General features: G+C 50.3%; 1 protein-coding gene across 3 annotated transcripts in view; it reads right to left on the bottom strand.

Moving 5' to 3' along the window:
• PTPN23 (protein tyrosine phosphatase non-receptor type 23) overlaps positions 1 to 12908 on the bottom strand; it is a 582812-nt gene that overhangs the window by 360575 nt on the left and 209329 nt on the right. For all 3 annotated transcript variants that reach the window (XM_069210890.1, XM_069210891.1, XM_069210892.1), the window contains one exon: positions 8448 to 8527. In XM_069210890.1, the coding sequence (XP_069066991.1) occupies positions 8448 to 8527 (80 nt within the window). The remainder of the gene's footprint in view (positions 1 to 8447; positions 8528 to 12908) is intronic.

Genomic DNA, 12908 nt, shown 5'->3' on the forward strand with positions numbered 1-12908 from the left:
GGCCCGTGGGTGTCCTCCTTCACACCCGAAATGGGGCTGGTGGGGCCCTCCTGGGCAGCTCGCCTGCTGCCGGACTTGTCCGCCCTGCTGCCCTTGCCCTCCTTCGCCGATTCTCTGGGGCCCTTGCCTCCCTTTGTGGATGTGGCAGGTGACGGTGCCAGGGTACTGTCTTTGGGGGCTGCCGTCTCAGGCCTCTCGCGTCGGCCCTTCCCTTTTTTAGTTCTTTTCCCAGGGGGTGGGCTGGCTGTCCCCTTGCTGCTGGCCAATGTTGCTGCCCTAGGAGCTGGTGGACTCCAATAGCCCTGGACTATGCTCCTTGTAGGTGCAGGGCTTGTGGTGGCTGAGGTGCTGTTTGGACTCTTACAAGATGGAGGGGGTGGGTCAGGTGATGCAAAGAGGTTAATTCTGGGGAGGAAAAACTTTTTAGGAGCAGTGGGAAGGGTAGGTGCAGTGGGTATGGGAGTGGAGGAAGAGGAAGAGGATGTGGTTGTAGGAGAGTCAAGTGTGCGGTCTTTGGGTGCAGGTGCTTGTGACGGAGGCTGTCGTGAGGTGGATGGCTGTTGGGTGGGTGGCTGCCTGCGTTTGTGTGGTTTGGAAGAGGGGGTGACAGACAGTGGGAGAGGACACAGGGGACGAGTAAATGGCAGTGGGGGTGGTGACTGCACGTGTGCAGTGTGTTCTGGTGGGTGTGCTGGTGATGGACGTACTGGCTGATGGTGGTGTGCATGCAGGTGTGAGTGGAGACGTCACAGGGAGGGAGGAGGGAGACGAGGAGGAGGGGGACACAGAGGAGGCAGTGGCTGTTGGCATGTCTGCATGTGGATGTTGCTTGTGTGAATGCTTGTGTGATGTGTGGTGCTTATGTCTGGATGAGCTGCCCTTGGGTGTTGATGTGTGTGCAGGCTGGTCTGTAGGTGTGGCTGGGATAGGCAGAGGAACAGGGGAGTGGGACTGGGATGAGGAAATTGGAGGGGGGAGGCAGGAGACAGGGACAATGGCTGCCGTCAGTGCTGAGGCCAGAGCCTTGAACGATCGCTGATGGGCAGCCTGACCCGAATGAATGCCCTCCAGGTATGCATTGCTCCGGTGCACCTCCCTTTCTACACCCTGGATGGCACTCAAAAGGGTAGACTGCCCAACAATGAGCGTCTGGAGGAGGTCAATGATCTCCTCACTGAGGGCAGCAGGGGTAACTGGGGCAGGGCCTGAGGTGCCTGGGGCGAAGGAGATGCCCGCCTTCCTGGCCGAGCGGGCACGGGGCGAACGCTGTGGGGCTGCTTGGAGGGCGGAGCTGGTGCGCTGGGTGCAGGAGCTCCCTTCCGAGGACGTGTCTGTGTCGCTGACGTCTCCACAGGTCCCCGTTGTGGAGCTCCCCTCGCCCTCCGTCTCACTGGTGAACTCGGAGTCGGTTGCATGGCCATGTGAGATGCAGCTCCCTCGTGCTCCGATGCCACTTCTCCTCCGCCTGATGATGCTAATGCACACATGAACAGGAAGACCAACAAAAGGGGGGGGGGGGGGGGGGGGGGGGGGAGAGAAAGAAAGACATGTTGAGTGCATGCATTGGCGACACCGTTGGCGGAGAGGACAGACACAGAAGCCCCCTGAACTACGCCGCGCACTCGGTGTACACTACTCAATTATTGTGACTTGGCCTACAAGTCTATGGATGACTAAAGCACACATAGGTGACCCAGGGCCATGGATAGCTGTAGTTAGCACCCTAAAGAGGTGGGGGCCGGGGGCACAGGGCCATGCCGTACGGAGGGGCCTAGCCTACAGGAAACGCCCTGGCCTAGAGATAGCCACAGCCTTCCTCCCCCACCCAGACACCTCCACTGTGCGCTAATATAGCAGAATTTGCAAATACTCACCCACTTGTGTCTGCTGTGATGTCCTCACGCGCCCATCCAAATCGGGGTAGGCCACCGCCAGGATCCGGGACATCAGGGGGGGTCAATTGCCATGTGGCACCCCTCCTAGGTTGGGAGGCCATCCCCAGCAGAGCCTCCGCGGTCTTTCTACTCCCGCGGCGGATGTCCTCCCACCTCTTTGGGCTGTGGGTGCCCCGTCTGTTGTGGACCCCCAGGGCCCGGACGTCCTTGGCGATGGCACGCCAAATGTCGATCTTCTGATGGGCGCTGACCTATGTGACATGTACAGGGTGGGAAAATAAATATCATCACTTTTCTGCATGGTCGATGTGAGTGGCCCCCCCCTCCCCAACCTTGCCATATGGCACATGCTCTCATCTGTCGTGCAATGCAGGTCTCATTCGCTCCCACCATCGTTCATTCACCCCACTCAACCCAGGCATTGGCCACAAAACATGGTCCAAGTGTACTTACCTGTTGGTCTGGAGGACCGTAGAGTAGCGCATACTGGGGGAGGACCCCATCCACGAGTGTCTCCAACTCTTCAGAAGTGAAGGCAGGGGCCCTTTCCCCAGTTGCAGCAGCCATTGTCTCTTCCAGACCGAGGTCACAGCAGCACTTGCAGTATAGGTCCTCTCCTGTGGATGAACAGGTCTCGAGTGATTAAGCAGTTAGAAAATGGCGGTCACGGCCGCGGCGGTGCGTACCGCGACCGCCGGCGCACTTCCTCATTGGCTCCTGAAACCCATAGGGTTCAATGTTAACCAATGCGGCTTAGCACCGCGGTCTTCGACCGCCTACCGCCACTGTGTGCCACGCCAGCGCATTGACCTCACATCCCATTGTCACACTTCACAGGTCAGGCAGCCGCCATTTCAAGGGCCCACATGGCTTAATTTCTACTGCGTCACACAGGCCTAGGCCTTGCATTGCCACTCATACAAGCCATTCAATGCATAGAGAATCGTGTACTGTGCAAGCTGTGTGAATGTACCTGTGGGTTGATTGACTCTGTGCTCCATGTTGTCCTTCCTAGTCACCGTCCGCTGGGACTTGCAAGGAGATGGAGGACTGCTCCCGTGTATAGACCGCTGGTGGACCTGTCGACAATGGAAGAACGACATGTCATACTCACATACAGACTTGACAGAGACACTATTAATGAACTGTGTGCCCAGCTGGAGCCAGACCTGATATCACCCATCCGCCAACCCACAGGGATTCCCCCTCTAGTGCAGGTTCTGTCAGTACTCCACTTTTTGGTAAGTGGATCATTCCAAACAACAGTGGCCATTTCATCTGGGATGTCTCAGCCTATGTTTTCTAAGGTGTTGTCCAGAGTGTTGTCTGCCCTGATGAAATACATGCGGAGCTACATTGTTTTCCCTGAGGTGGGCGATTTGGCTACAGTGAAGGGTGATTTCTATGCCCTTGGACATATTCCCAACATCATTGGTGCCATTGATGGGACCCATGTGGCTTTGGTTCCCCCCAGAGGAAGTGAACAGGTGTACAGGAACAGAAAAAGTTATCATTCGATGAATGTTCAGGTGGTCTGTTTGGCAGACCAGTACATCTCCCATGTAAATGCCAAGTACCCGGGGTCAGTGCATGGCGCGTACATCATGCGAAATAGCAGCATCCCTTACGTGATGGAACTACTTCAGAGACACCGTGTGTGGCTAATAGGCGACTCTGGTTACCCCAACCTGTCCTGGCTATTGACCCCAGTAAGGAATCCCAGGACCAGGGCAGAGGAACGGTACAATGAGGCCCATGGGCGTACTAGGAGGGTGATCGAGCGGACCTTCGGCCTCTTGAAGGCCAGGTTTAGGTGCCTGCATATGACAGGTGGATCCCTAATGTACTCACCAAAGAAGGTGTCATATCATCGTGGCCTGCTGTATGCTTCACAACCTGGCTTTGCGACGCCAGGTGCCTTTCCTGCAGGAGGATGGTCCAGATGGTGGTGTTGTGGCAGCGGTGGAACCTGTGGAGAGTGAAGAGGAAGAAGACGACGGGGACGACACAGACAACAGGGACAGAGTGATACAACAGTATTTTCAATAACACACAGGTAAAATTCAACATCGGCATTTTACAATTACTTATACTCTCCAGCCTCTCTACTGTCTGTCCTATTCCCCCAGTGTATGTTAACTGAGTTGTGACTTTCCCTTCAAATTTCAGAGATGTGGCCCCCACTGCGTGACCTCTGCTTTGTTTACCCATGGACTACAGCTGTGTGACAGTGGTATGTTCTCATCACTGTGTAACTGGACATTTTGGCAGCATTATGTTTAATACATTTGTTCACAATACAGGCAGACTCCAGATTTTTTTTGGTGCAATAAGTGTTTTTATTAAAGTGCTGAATTTAGGGACATGGTTGAAAATCGGTGATGGTGGAGGAATGTCCATGGCAGAGTCCAGCTTTTCAGTCTCACAGGTGCATTGTCCATATGCCTGTGGAAGGATGGAGCAGGGGCAGTTTAAGGTTGGACAGGGTGACAATGTGGGACAGTGGGATGACATCAGGGGGTATCCTTTGCTGGCTGGGGTCTTGACATCCTACTCTGTCTTCTTACGAGATCTCAGGCCCTGCTTGCGGGGTGGTTCTTCTTCTGCAGGAGGTGGGGTTCTGGTGGCCTGTTGTTGTGTGGGGGCCTCCTGTCCACTAGCGCCGGCGGAGGTGGTTGCCTGTTCTTGGTCCATGCTAGTGACCGGGTCCCTTTGTGGTGCCACATGGTCCCGCAATGTGGTGACAATCTGGTTGAGTGCCCCTACGATGGTGCCCATTGCGGAACTGATGCTTCGGAGTTCTTCCCTGAACCCCATGTACTGTTGCTCCTGCATGACCTGGATCTCCTGGAACCTGGCCAGTACCGTCGCCATCGTCTCCTGGGAGTGGTGGTATGCTCCCATGATGGAGGTGAGGGCCTTGTGGAGAGTGGGTTCCCTGGGCCTGTCCCCCCCCCCAGTCGCACAGCAGCCCTCCCAGTTCCCCTGTTTCCCTGGGCCTCCGTCCCCTGGACCGTGTGCCCACTACCACTGCCCCCAGGTCCCTGTTGTTGTTGGGGTGGTGGGTTAACCTGGGTGCCCTGTAGTGGTGGACACACCGCTGATTGACGTGTCCTGGAGACAGAGGCATGGGCCCGCTGGGTGGGAGCTGTGCTGGTGTTCCCAGAGGGGGTTGGGTCTGCTGTGGCCTGTGGCTGTGTGAGGGGAACCGACTGTCCTGAGGTCCCCGATGGTCTGGGCTGGTCATCTGGGTCCAGGGAGACAGAGCTGCTGTCATCACTGGTGGCCTCTTCTGGGGGTGGGATGGACATTTCTGGACCCTCCTGGGCGGTGTGGTGGCGTTCGGGTCCTGCAGGGGTATAGAGGTATGGTTATTGCTTCAGTGTGTGCCATATCGGTCAATGGGTGGGTTCCCGTGTACCCCAGGGCTGGCATTCCTGTGTGGAGGCTTTTGTGCGGGTGGCTTGTGGGGGAGATGTGTATGTGCAGTGGGCATGCTTTGGTGATGGGTGTCCATGCTTTGTGGACGCATGCAGGGCTAGGTGTTGGGATGGGTGGGTTGTGATGGTGAGACATTTGCAGGGAGTAGGTGTGATGGGGGTGGGGGTGAGGGTGAGGGTGGGGGTATGATTTGGGATGCAGGTGGGGTAGGGGGGATGAAGTATTGAAGATTTGACTTACCAGAGTCCATTCCTCCAGATACTCCTGCGAGGCCTTCAGGATGCAGGATGTGCAAGACTTCCTCCTCCCATGCTGTAAATTCTGGGGGAGTAGGTGGGGGTCCGCCGCCAGTCTTCTGCACTGCGATGTTGTGCCTTGATACCATGGAACGCACCTTCCCCCGTAGGTCGTTCCACCGCTTTCTGATGTCGTCCCTATTTCTGGAATGCTGTCCCACAGCGTTGACCCTGTCGACTATCCTTTGCCATAGCTCCATCTTCCTGGCAATGCTGGTGTGCTGCACCTGTGTCCCGAAGAGCTGGGGCTCTACCCGAACTATTTCCTCCACCATGACCCGGAGTTCGGCGTCTGAGAACCGGGGGTGTCTTTGGGGTGCCATAGGGTGGTGTGGATGATGTGTGGGGTGGTGTATGTGTTGTAGAGTGTGGTGAGTGTGGTGATGTGTGGTGTTTTGTGCGTGGATATTGTGTGGGTGATGGTGTGGTTTGCCTCTGTGTGATGGTGTTATCTAAGCAGTGCTGTCTGTCTCTGGCTTTCTGTCGGTTTTGTTGGTCGTAGGGGTTTGTGGGTGTGTGTTTTATATTGTATTGGGTGTGTGGGAGTGTTGTTTGTGTGTGTATTTCGAATTGTAAAATGTGGTTGTGTTTTGTAGAAGTGTGTGTATTTCGACTGCGGCGGTGTGTACCGCCAATGGAATACCACGGTTGAAAGACCGCCGCTTGAATTCGTGGGTCGGAATGGCATGGGTGTATTTCTGTTGGCGTGACAGTGGAGGTTTGGTCATCGCCACTTTCCCACTGGCCGTTGGTGTGGTGGACTTTTGTTGATGTCGGGTTTTTGGCGGTTTGCCAGTTGCGGGTCAGAATGACCGTGGCGGTTTACCGCGGCCACGGCGGTGTTATGGCGGTCTTCTGACCGGCGGTAAGCGCATTTTACCGCCGAGGTCAGAATGACCCTCTATGTCTTGGGCTCAAGCTTTGAGTGGGTTATTGTGTTTAGGCAAACAGTAGAATACAAAACGTTTCCATTTCACAGCTTAACACTGTCTGGTTGTAGGTTTACATGCCTCTTTAAGAATGTCAGTGCATCCTGGCAGTAAGTTTAAATAACTGAACTTTAGGAGCCATAACACAAGGTTGAGCGTTTTGGGGTCTGGAATCTTGATGTGACCTTGTTTTTGAGTGAGAATGTCCAGCCTGTTGGGGAGTTTGTTTTGCTGGGAACTATGGACAGTTTCAGAAGTGCTGTGAACCAAGGTTGACGTGCCCATGTCAGAGCTAGAAGGTTCATAGTGAGGGAGGTTTGCCTCAGTTGTCGCACTAGAGACAGGAGGACTGGGAGAGAGGGAAGAGCGTAAGCAAATATCCCTGACCAATTTATCCGTAAAGCATTGCCCTTAGACTGCGGGTGAGGATATCCGGAGGTGAAGGTTTGGCATTTTGTATTTTCTGTGGTGCGAGCAGCTCTATTTGAGATGTTCTCCACTTTTGAAAGTACTAGTGAATGACTTGTGGGTGGCGTTCCAACTCGTGGACTTGTTGCTGAACCATGCTGAGGAGGCCTGCAAACTGATTGTCCATGCCTGGGAGATAATATGGAAGTAGGCAATTCACCACCAAACTCATTTAGTGGTACAGATTTTGACCAAGGTGGGACAACTGAAAAGAGTGTGTCTCATTCCTGTTTCTGCAGATAATACATGGCTGTCATGTTGTCTGTGCGGACAAGAACCACTTTGTGGAAGAGTTATGGCACAAAAGCTTTGACTGCTAGGAAAACTGCCTGCAACTCCAAGTAATTGATGTGAGAGGCTTGTTGTATGGGATCCCTTATTCCTTCTATGGCGAGGTTGTTGAGTTGAGCTCCCCAACCTGTCTGTGATGCATCTGTAATCAGAGTGATTTAAGGCACAGTGTCCTGAAAGGGGGGGGGCCCTTGAAAAGGTTGGTGGGATTCCACAATGGCCCGAAGGCACTGGCTATATGGCGACCTGCTTTTGGCCCCCCTCCCACAAGTCTTTGTATGGGGAGTCGGGGCTGATGAACTCACGGGCTGCCCAGAGTTAACAGGTTGACTTGCAATGTCAGATTGGATGTCCGATTCAGAGTCTTCTATGTAAAAGGTCTCCTCCTACTCTGGCTCCTCCTGCGTGTGCTCTTCCTCGAAGATATCCAGAGTGTTGTCTGGTGTTTTCAACGTCATCTCCAATCGGTGTGCTCTTCCGTCTCAGAGTCTTCTTTGATCAAAAGGAACGGCACACGTTGCAGCTTTGTTTGCTGTGGTCCAGGGAGAGCGACAGGTTACACACCAGGTGTTGGTGGGTGTGTGGGAATTTCCAATAGCATAGAGGGCAAAATCGAAACTGAGTCTGTTCCATTAGCCCTGCATATCCCAACACCAGGTGGAGGAGTAAGCTTTAGACGGGCACCAGTGCCCGAACGGCGTTGAACCGACTCCTGGTGCAGAAATTCAAATTGACTACAAGATATTGAGAAGAGACAATCAAATCACAATACCGTCACAAACAGAAAGACGGAAGAGAACGGTTCGGAACAGACCAGGCCAAGGAATACCGGACAGAGAGGAACACACATCTGAACCTGAACGCAGAGAAAAAACAATCGAACAAAGGACTCTATGCCTATGTGCAGTATCACCAAGAGGAGGAGTCAATCGATCTTGTGACTCGAAAATATTCTTCGAACAAAAACAATTTGTAACACTCCGGACCCAAGACTAGGTGGTGGACTTATGCAAAAAGCATGTGTATCTACAGCCACACATGCCATCGAACCAATACTTTTTAATCTCAATACATTACACAGGTTACAGAATCCCACAATCATTTTTACATCATACTGCTGCTTTTACCTTTTACAGGTTGGAGAGAATCAAGTGCAGGAACTGCTTCATGATAGATAAAATCATTGTCCTTTTTAGCAGAATTATACCTAAAATCAAAGATACAGCTGTAAGTGCATGAAAACAATAAATCTATTGCTTCAGTATGCCACATATGTCACTGTATGACTGTATGATTGCTGTTGTCATTTGATGTTTGTATGTCAATACATCTTTTAAACTAAGTTTAGCTGCAATTTTCAATTAAGAGAAATTTCAATGTTCACAATGAATATGATTCTAACCCCAAAGATAGAAAAGAGAATATGACGATAGCGGGAAATCTGGGGCATTGTGGGCTTTCGGTTGACCATCAGAAATATGTCTGTCTCCAATAATGACAAGATCGCGTTGGGACTCTCAATGACTTTCATTATCTTCCTAATATAAAAGGCATGGCAACAGCGCCATCTAATTATTTCAATACTGGTTTACAAACTGCTCCTAACTAAATGACTGCTACAGGTTTACTATTTCGATAATTGTAAAACTGTGCTACTCCTCTAGCCTCTTCTTCCACAGAAAACCTCAAGGCTCTATAAATACACATTGGAACTTTCACACAAATACATGGTGACCAAAGTCAACAAGAGACATACATACACCAAGTTAAATAGTTGCTAAAGAATTAACCACCTTAACAACACTCCAAGATTATTTCAGCTTAAAGATATGAATGAAAATTTGTGACACCTACATGCACATAGCATTCCAAAGACATATGTTGGTGAGGATGATGAGAAACAAAACAGTTACACGAAGCCAAACATCAGAGAACTGCAAACCAAAGTAGAATGAAAACAAACAGCAAACAAGAAGTAATAGTGCTCTTTTGATGCCATATTGTTGTCCTGCAGAAAATGACAGTTTACTCTGTGCTGAGCCAGAGATGTGTACCTTAAGCATGTGTGTATACCTACTGTGCACAGTATGTGACATTTGGATCATTAGCTGGCTGGAGGAAGGTAGTCATCCCATTCCTTTTATCCACTGTACATTCCAATGTCAGGGTGTAACAGGTCTGCCTTAGCAATGGGAGTGGATGCAAGCCTCCTCACAGAAGGAAATACATATTGAACCTGGACCAGTCAGAATTGGTTTAACATTCGCCCCTGAGTCCAGGAGTCCACATATTGGCCCAGCAACAACATGATGCTCCACAAGGGCAGGAGGAGTTCACCATTTTTGTTTTTTTAATCTAAGGACCCTCAGATAAGTTCTGGCACCCTGCCCTGACCATCAGAGGCATTTTAGTGCAGAACTCCTCAGCCAGTACTTGATATGTTAAAATCTTGATATGGATAATGCCTGCATACCAGAGCAGGAGAGAGGATAAATCGCTGCTGGATTCCCACCTTTCACTCCAAATGGATTCAAGTGTGGGAAAGCCTTTGACTCACCTAGGCGCTGCCACCTAGGAAGAGAAGGAATAACTTGCATGTTATGTGAAAGAACCGGACCACAAATAGGAGCAGAAGTGATCCTACTCCCTAGAAGGCCAACACAAGAGGACAGCTTCACTGTCTGAGGTTCCCTAGGGGCCATTAGAAAGCCCAGGACCAGCAGCTCGAAAGGAAAGCAAATATAATATCTGAGTAAAGGAGCTGCCCCGCCACCTTCTCAGATTAAGGAAAGTGACGCTGTATCATTCCCTACCAAACCAATATATGTATGGTACAGCTATCAGCACTTCAGTTGGAAAAGAACCTTGAGGACTCTTTGCACCCACAGGGTGGGGTCTGGTTCCAATCGCTGGAAAAGGTTGCCCCGGTTCAGGAGCAATTTGAACGGTTCCAAAGATATTACCAGTCGCAGGCACTGTCCTCCCCAACATTTTTCTGACCAATAACAATTTGCTATTGGTATTACCATTGCCTGCTATGCAAGCTCCACCACCAAACTATCTTAACCGTGACTAGTGGATAATAACACATAGGTACCTGAACCTAAGGCACCTTTGGGATACTACAACCATACTTGGCCCACAGTTATCCACTGGTCCCCAAACAAATGCAAAGGGACCAGTTGGACCCTTAACTGGTCCCTGTTCACTGGTATACGTTGATGTGTCCCCAGGCAGACACTAGAAACTGAACACTGTCACCAGGACACTACATGGATCACCTAAAACCTTTGTGGTTAGAGAAACTGCTGTTTGGGTGGTTGGTTTTTAGGAATAGCTATATTCATATGTATTGCACATATACTATCTTATTTTTTTCTACTTTGCATCCTTTTGAATCGGGCATTATGTAAACATAAATGTCAATATGCTTAGCTATACCACTGTCAATGACCTAAAAAAGGACCCAAATGGTCCTGGAGATTTTATAGTCAATTCAAACGAGGCCACAAAGGATAACACTGACCACAGAGCCAGTGCTAAAGAAAAAGTAATTAAAGATTTGGAATGGTTACTCACCCCTAGAAGGTACCACCTCATCTGGTTTTCTCTTACTAATTATAGATTTGACTGGTTTATATACTTAACTGCTAATTAAAGAAATGTTATTTTTACAAAGTTAAGCACTGACTGAACATTGATGTTACTGTGTACCACATACTGTGTCTTACTGATTCTGAGGAGTCTCACATCTACTCCTAGAAAAAGCCTGAACTGCTTGACTTTGTGGTCATATCAGGATGTGGCTCTGGTACATTACAGGTGAACAACCATGCCCACACAAGGTACCCCCTAGTAACCTTTAGCTACTCCCGGTCCTCTAGAGACTGTACCAGAAAAGGCATTACCAAAGGTAAGAAATGTGCTCTTCTGAAAGAGACTTCTAACCACATATTCCTCATCTTGTAAATAGGTACCAAAGCAGTACCTCCCTAGGTGGTGAGTCTGTGGAGTGGCTTAGACCACAAAATCCTGCAGGACAAATTAAGCAAAATGCTTGTCCACCCAGACCTGGTTATCCAGGTAGTAGTGCTTCATGAACTTGTGAAGGGACACCCACATGCCATTCTGGCAGGTGCCCAAGACTATCACACCACACCTCAGCAAAGTGGTAGAAGCCTTTGCTCTAGTGGAATGAGCTTGCAAGCCTTCTGGTGGCTGCTTCTTAGATAGCTCACAGCACAACTTAACACTTAAAACAAACCATCAGGATATGGCTCTCTTTTGTACTGCTTTCCAGTTCTTCACTCCAGAGAGGCTGACAAAAAAGGTGATTGCTCTGTCAGTGGTCCTCTGGTGCGATTAAAAATAAAAAAGTAAAAAAATAAAATAAAAATAAAAGCCCAAAGGCCCTATTTGAGTCCAGATATTAGAGCCACTCTTCCTTCTTGGAGGGATGAGGCTGTGCATAAAAAGCTGATAAAGTGATTGATCTGATAGACACCTAGTTGCAGATTATTTACTTTAGAATTCTCTCCCAAGTGCTAGACTGGATCCGGAATATTTTTCCCCAGCAGTACCTCTGCACAACGGAAGAGGGTGTTGTGCGACTTCGTAGTGACGTCCTCCACCAGATGTGACGTTGACAGAGTCCATTAATCCCCTCTCCGATTTGGTGACGTCAGTTCCTTCTTTTCTGCGCTACAACGTGGATCCAGAGTTCCTCACGCCGCTTTGGGTTACCTCAAAAAAATCTTTTTGTTGAAGGAATAAGGGGCTCCCTTTTTTTCTCATGTCCTCGGGGGTTCAAGCCTTGGGGGCCTTGTGGCAAGTAGATGTTAGCCACAGAACCTCATACCATTTGTACACCATGACTCCAAGGATTGCGGCTCCTACAGTCTTCTTCGACCGAAGGCATTGCAGAAACAGCATATGAAGATCCTGGTGGCATGTCGGGCAGAGGTCCTGTGTTGTCACTGGTGTCGCTCTAGATCCAAGGAGTATTTGCAAGTTCGACTCAGGAGTCGTTGCAGAGAGCATCCGTCACCCGAGTGTAGTTGGCTGATGGAGCTGAGTGAAGCTTTTGGCGTTAAGCCATCTCCGGCCTCTTCCTCCCATCCTCGCTCCCCAGCCTTGAGTCAGAGGTGAGCTCCTTCGCCTAGGTGCTGAAGAGGCAACTGTGGTCCAAGATTTGCAGCTCCCCTCTGTGTGGGTGACCACTGACCCCTAGATAACAGTGCTTCACCTGGGCCAAACAGGAATAAAGCCTGTGCTCCCAAATAGTGAAGAACTATATGATTTTTTATTAAGGCCTGGTCTAAGCCTGCTATGGGGGCCCCTATGGACCAGTCCATTGACATCAGCCCGTCCCGGGGGACCTGGCTTGTCTTTTCCGACATCCACTACTTCAGTAGGAAGATCAAAGGCCATCAACTGCCACTAATCTACATGCATGGGTTAATAGGTTGCACAGGTTCATGGGGAGAATCCTGTCCTGTTCCTGCGACAGGAGGTTGTCACAAAGGGACAGCCAAATGCGAGGACTTGTTCATGGCAAGAAGTTATGAGTACCACATTCGCCTCGCCCT

This window comes from Pleurodeles waltl, chromosome 10, assembly GCF_031143425.1.
Source record: "Pleurodeles waltl isolate 20211129_DDA chromosome 10, aPleWal1.hap1.20221129, whole genome shotgun sequence".
In the NCBI taxonomy this organism is placed as follows: Eukaryota; Metazoa; Chordata; class Amphibia; order Caudata; family Salamandridae; genus Pleurodeles; species Pleurodeles waltl.